Source organism: Prinia subflava, chromosome 10 (genome assembly GCF_021018805.1).
Source record: "Prinia subflava isolate CZ2003 ecotype Zambia chromosome 10, Cam_Psub_1.2, whole genome shotgun sequence".
NCBI classification, from domain to species: Eukaryota; Metazoa; Chordata; class Aves; order Passeriformes; family Cisticolidae; genus Prinia; species Prinia subflava.
Window position 1 is genome coordinate 8,016,126 of NC_086256.1, and position 7,162 is coordinate 8,023,287.

General features: G+C 39.8%; 1 protein-coding gene across 1 annotated transcript in view; it reads left to right on the top strand.

Moving 5' to 3' along the window:
• Nucleotides 1-6,904, top strand: part of TRABD2B (TraB domain containing 2B) — a 269,261-nt gene extending 262,357 nt beyond the window's left edge. Inside the window, exon 7 of the mRNA XM_063407122.1 lies at nt 1,381-6,904. Coding sequence (XP_063263192.1) covers nt 1,381-1,597 — 217 coding nt within the window. The 3' untranslated portion in view covers nt 1,598-6,904. The remainder of the gene's footprint in view (nt 1-1,380) is intronic.
• The last annotated feature ends 258 nt before the right edge of the window (nt 6,905-7,162 follow it).

Genomic DNA, 7,162 nt, shown 5'->3' on the forward strand with positions numbered 1-7,162 from the left:
ATGAAGTGACTTCTCCCAAAATTCAGAGTCAAGTGTAATGTGCAGGGATTGCCCACGGAATTTGATGTTCACCAATGCCCTCTTCAGGGTGGGCTCTGATCTTCTCATTTTGTGATTGACTCAGCACATTTGAAGTATCTCAGCTAAAACCTATCTTGGTATTGCTTAGACAGAAGAAGACAAAACCCTTTAGTCCTTCTAAATTCTGTTTCTGTGCATGAACCTGAAGTAAGATGTTATTCCTTTATCTGGTGTTATGCAAAACACAACCTTTTTCTTCCAAGGTCAAGATCTTGGATACTGTAGCTAAATATTTATAGGACTGCGTAGCTTCTTACCCCATTAAAAAATTATATGAGGGTCATTTTCAGTGCCTCCAAACCCCCTTTATGGAAGATTTAGAGAATCTGCAGCTATTAGTGTCACATCTTTGTTTTCAGGGGAGCTTGCCATTTTTCTCCTCACTTCTCAGCAGAATATCTTGGGTTTAAGTCCAAAATCCACCCTGAGCAGTTTGCATGCTTGGTTTGCTGCTCCCTGACAACTGGTGGATTAAGGATCATCCAGTAATGGATGCAATGGGGGCAGTTTATAAAATGGAGATTACAACTTAAACTTCCAAATCAATCGTAAATGGACCTTTTTGACCTCCAGTGTCATGGGAGTCATGATGAATTCCAACCTGCAAATTCAAATCAAAGCACTAACTCAAGCTGCAATCAATAAGCAATCACGCTGCTATTGAGGCAAATCCACAGCCAGGGAAACCTAACAGTGACTGAGTCTGGTTTTGGCTTTGTGATTTGATCCAAAATGGTTGAAAGCCAGGAAAAGAAATGAACCTGCTCAGTGTGCCGTGCTCAAGGTTATCAGTTGAGTAAGGGGATCCTTACTATGGGAAGTTCTTGAAGGCTTGTGAAACAGGGAAGGAATGAATTCTGGACCTCCTGGACTCAGTGTGTGCTCCGTGGTGAGTAAGACATGTCACTGAGACATGGCAAATTCTCAGGCCTTTGGTGGGAAGAAAGAACATAAGACCAAGGTCATCCTGGGTCAGCAGGAGGATCCATTTAGCACAATCTCTGATGCTGGCCAGAAATGGATGCTTAGGAAGGGAGTGCAGTCAGGTCCATTAAGAGCAGTCCCTCCTTTGGCTGTATTTTGTCAGCAGCCACAAGCTGAGGGACATCCTGGATCAGAGCTGTTTCCACTTCATCACAGTTATCAGTCTCTGGTTCCCTCCCTGGTGTCTATTGTGTGCAAACAACAACAATTATAATAATAATTGAAATTGCCATTGCGGTTGCTGCCACTTGGGATGACAGTTCGCAGAGATAAGGATTCTCCTGTGTAATTTCCTTCTCTTGTGTTTTCTTTCAGCACCACCACGTTGCCTTCCTACATCAGGATAACCAATGGCTACATCACAGTCAAACCTCCCATCTGGATTTCCAACCAGCTGGATCAGCGTCCCTCCCGTCCCTCCCAGCCCCAGCCCACCAGCTCAGCCCCAGCCAGCCCGTCCTGGCCACCAGTAACACTTCCTCTCTGCATGGCCATAGCCTCCTTCCTCCTGAACCTACTGCAGCCCTCCTGACCACATTAGTATTACATGCCATCCCTTGGAATAGAGAAGAGAGATAATTTATGCACGAATTGGAGTTTAAGACAACAACAGTTACAAGCTGGACCTTCTCAGTGACTCAGTAGTGCCTTCTAGCTGATTTTGTCTCTTTGCCCAGATACATTTTGAAACTCTAAAGCTTTATTGTAACACTGACTTACATCTTCTTTTTGTAGAAGGATCTTTATTTCCCATAGTGCTATGGGGTTTTGTAAAATATACATGTTCATATAAAGAAAAAAAAAAGAAAAAGAAAAAATGTATTTATTCGACTGGTAAACTTATTTTTCCTTGTTGTATATGTTAATAACATCCCTATTAATCAGTAGCGATGGTGAAACAGATAAATTAATATTTTCTATATTTGTTTTCTGACAACTCTGCAAATGTCTGAACTGACACCAAATGAATGCTTTCTTTGTTTCTTTAACCATTACATTTTACAGCAACTGTCCAATAAGTACATTTCTGCTGAACTTCTTTATTTTATTTCTTTTATCTCATTAGCATAGCACCGAATAAAGCAGATCCTGCTCTCTGGGGCCTTTGCCCATTAGAAAAATAAGTGCATTCTTAACTCGTTAGCTGCCACAATCTAAAATGCCAGTTACTTTTACAGGAATTAGTAAGTCATTAGTCAGGATAATCCTCTACATTCCCCCTATTGTCTTTAACTAAACTATTTAACTTCTTTGGAAATTGCCAGTTTCCCTCTTTGCCCTGGGATTAATTCACCAGCTCATGCAAATTAAGACACCTTTTTCTTAATAAAAAATCGCTTTTAAAGTCTGGAATAATCCTACTTGGAATTATTTTTTTCTTTCTCTCCCTCATTTTGTATAAGCATAACCCTACAACCTTTTCGAGCAGAAATGAGAAGAGAGCTTGGTCTGTCTCTAGATTATAAAGATATAGTGCCCTGTTAATCTATAGAACTCCTTTGTACCAGTTGTATTAATGCCCATGGACAACTTGGAGGCAAAAAAACCCATATAAATTCCTCATTCTCCTGCTTCCATGAGCTGTTAGAGCTGATATCTCTGTTCTGAAATAATTGTGTCTTGTCCAAAATCTGCTCAACACCACAGGAATCAAGCTAACCCCCGTGTTATGGAGACATACAGAACATTCTTCCATTTTTAGACTAGACCTGACTTAGATGGAAAAGTAAGGACACTTTACCCTCACTGAAAAATGTGCTCCCTATCCAAACAGCTGTTGTTGAGGAATGAGATTTACCACGTCTGTGGGGAAAAAAACCCAGTGCCATCTTAAAAATTGTTACATTTAAAAAGACATGCAGACATTTTTTCACCACCAGAACATGAAAAAAAATCTCTTTGGATACAAGAGTTTAGAAAATAAGTTTTAGTTGAAATAGCGGGATTTTTTCTTAAGTCATCTACAAACCAAAAATCAAAACTATTGTGATGAAAACATCTTATTTAGAAATCTCAAAATCAGAAAAATACAGTACAAGCTTTTCTTTATGGAAAAGCAGGGCTTCTTCACCTTGGAAAAAAGGATAATAATGCTAATTATAATAACATTACTGACAAAATTTTGGCTGAAAACAACCCTGTGAGTTTCCCAGCAGCCCTACAGCCTGATGTCTGGAGCTGCAGATGATTCCATGCCATCTGCAAGACTCTGCAGTGAGAGAGAGTTCAGAATTCACAGTTTGCTTGTTGTCATACCAGTTATTTCAGGAAAGTCAGTTAGAAAGTAACTAGACTACAAAAATCACAGGATTTCATGATGAAATAGTGATCATTTCCATCCATCGTGCATCCCAGCCCATTGCCTTGCAAAGGCCAGGGACAATACAGGTAACTTCTTTTTACCATGATCCCCAGCCTTTGCTTTATTTTTGACAGCAGGTTGTGTAGGTTTCTGGTCATCTAAAGTGGGTAAGAGCACAGGATGCTATAAGCTTCCCCTTTCCTTTTTTTTTTTTTGTTTTTTTTTAAGTACAACAGTTGGTCTCTTCCAACCTGTGATTCTGAGATTCTTTGATAAGGCTGAATGGAAAACTTTGAGCTTTGCCCCAAATGTGAGATTCAAACAGACCCCATGCATACTTTTATATTGTGTATTTTGGCTAGCAGAAGATTAGAGATGTTAGTTTTGGACAGAAGCCATTCACCTTGCATAATATTTATTGCACAGAGATGGATATTGGAAACATATTTTGAGAACTTTCATTTTGGTTTTATTTGAGCTATTACTGTAGAAATGCCTTCATTTGAATATAAAGGTTTAAGAGTCCTTCAAATTCAATGCTAATGCATTTTAAAAAGATTATTGGTTCTCCTGATGTGTTCAAGGCAGAGATGAAAACTGAATTATAATGTCTTATTTACAAGAATGTAACTGGAAATAAGGTAGGTAAATCTTAAGGGTGATGATAAGTTATGCAGTAAAAGTGAACAGCCAACAAACCAAAACCCATTGAATTTTATTTGTTGTAATAACCTGATTGTATCCAGAAATTATTCTGTGGTACTATCCCAGGAATAATTCCAGGTGTTGGAAAACCTACAGTATAAATAGACAAGACCATGTAATGATAAGGGAGAGAAAAAGGAGCAAAAAACAAACAACTTATCCAAGACTGTAAGGAAAACCAACAATAGGACCAAGACTAGAAATTACAATTCTGATGTTTCCCAATCTGTGGCTTTCTCCATAAACCTCTGGGGTTTTGTATTTTTTTTTTTTTAATATTAGAAGAACACAAATCGCTCCACACTCCCAGCTGTCATTGTGCTGCATAGAACAGTCACTCTTTTATCCCCAAAAAGATTTTCTGAGTCGCTCCTGCACTGGACAGTAATACTCAATATTCATTAGCTCAGATACTGTGGTATGTTTGGCCATCACAGGATGTAAATGGCTTGGATACCGAAGTATGTTTTAACATTTTTGCATTTCCTGGCATTTTGTCTGTAATTCTGGGAAATTAATGAATTTTACTAGAACCCTTGTGCTGGCGCCCCACATTTTTGTAGTCCAGGTGTCAAAACAAGGTGTATCTTGGATTTGGGGTCTACACACCTGATTTTTGCCACCTAGAAGCAGCTCCCTCAGTCACCTGAGCTCTCTCTGGCTCAGGAAGGAGAAATGACTCAAAGGCTGAGTAGGTTTCTGTAGATCTTAGCTCAGGAACCCCACATGACTGACTTCAGCACTGGTGTCTAACCAAACACTTCTTTTATTCTCTTGTCTTACCCTAAAGTACAACTTAAGGTCACTTTCTTCAATACAGGACCTGTGTGCAGAGCAGTGCTGGATAATGAACCCTCGCTGTGGTTGATCAAATGGGTTGTTGACTAATCAGCTGTGGCAGCCCAGCATTAATTAAAACACAGTGGTAGTGGTTAGCACAGGCTTATGCACATTGTCACAGTGGATCCTGATTTCTGAATTTCTAATGATTTTCTAAACCATGAGTTTAAAACCTGATTGGATACGTGCTCTGGAAGCAACACTGACTACCAGCTTCAGGGGCTTCAGTTTCCTCTGTGGGTTTCTTGGAAAACTGCAAACTGACTCGACTCTTGCTTCCAAAGGAAAGCTCAGATTCCCATGTTATCACAAGACTCCAAGAGCAGGAGGTTTAGCAAAAACACTCATGCCCACCACATGTAATAGCAAGCCCTGGTGATCCTGCTTATCTCTGAGAAACAGAATCAGAAGACTCACCCAGTGTCTGGCAGTCCAGGACACGACTTTGGATGAGTCCAGAGCTCAGTGGTGGAGTGATTCATCTTCTCAACTCAGCTGCAAGGGACACCAACACAATTCACATTAAATGTAACTGTAGCATTATAAACAAATCCTGAGTATCTGCCAAGATCTTGCCCTGGTGGAATAAATAATCTCTTATCAGCAGTAACAAATCTAATCTCTCCTCCTTCAGTGTTTTAATGCTTTTCTTGCTTTACTACAGATACTATATTAACATGCACTGCCACTTGGAGAACCAGTCAGTAAGCTGGGACAGAAGGTATTTTATATTTTATGACTGATGTAGTTTTTCTTCAATCCCTGGAGCTGTTGAATAATGCAATACGTCTTCTGGCAATAAATGATGAACATGATTTATGATAACTATGCTTTATAAAGGTGTCAAAAATCTGCTTTGTTGAACTTCCCTTCCATTCCTCCAAGCTCCACTGTAATTTAGGAACACCCAAGGTACAGAGTTGTATATTTATCTAAGTTCTTCAATATACAATTGTGGAGAAAGAGAGAGATGGAAAGAGGGAAAAGTTAATCTATGTTTAGTGCATTGATTAGTCAAATGATATGACTCAGTCATTACCATATACCACTGTTAGGGATCATATATTTATGTTAGAGAAACCAAAGTGCCAAAGTTATTATCTCAGCATAAGCGTTACCATGCCAAACTTTGCTTAGTACCGTATTTCTGTATTATATCCAAAAATTATATGGTCTTGTCATATCTCTGAAGTGATCAATGTTCCACGGAGTGTGCTAAAACTCAGCTTCAATTTAAGTGTGTTTCAGCTTAACTGAAGCAGAGAGATGATTTGCTGAAGTTTGAGATCATGGTTGTGTGTGTGTGTGTGTGTGTGTGTGTGTGTGTATGTACATTTATGTGTGTGTGTGTTGTCTGTGTTCTGTCCCAGCCCAAATTCAGCCTTTCCTGTGACTAACATTTCAGGAGGCACCTTAATCTAGCTAAAGGCAGAGAGGTCTTTGCAATAAGTAGACAATCCTTTCCTTCTACAGGACTGATTAACCATCCTGCAGATTCATGCTCACACAGAAATTCAAACTGCCTATTTGTCAGTTTTCAATTCAAATCTATTTCAGATATTTTTTCCTGTTCAGCCTCCTGCTTTTGTGAACTGTTTTGAAGAGTGTAATAAAAAGATGCTTTCTAATATTATTTTATCAAAATATTTTTGTAGCATAATATATTAATAAAATGTTATTATAAATCCATAGCACAATAATCTTGTGTGTCTTGATTCTTTCCTTTGCACTAAAAGCCAGGGAATCACTGAATAAAAGAAACATTCTCTTTGTGGGGCTTAGGCATGCTGCTTCTTTTATGCCCAACACCAACATGGGATGAAACATGGAGAAAGCAGAACCAAACTCTTTCCTTTTAACTACTCCCCTCACTGCTAAATCCATTTGCCTGGGTACTGTAAAGCAGCACTGCCAGCCTTGGAGCTACACCAGCAGCACCAGCTCCTGTCACTGGTGTTAGACCTCAAGCACTGGTGCTGGGAAGCACAGAAGCATCTCTTGTTTGGCACAAGGGGCAGCAGGGCCAGGAGATGAGCCCTTCCACACAAACCAGCTGGAGTGAGTGCAACAGCCCAGGTGGAGCATCCATGCTCACTCCTGGTGGCTGCAGGAAGCTCTTTTCTCCCATTAGTGTCCTTTGAACCACTGTTGTTGCCACTGGGAAAACAAAAAATAAATTCCCATTGAGCTGTGTCTGCATTGGGGATGGAGCAGAAGCTGCCTCTCCACATCAAGGTACAGATACACAGA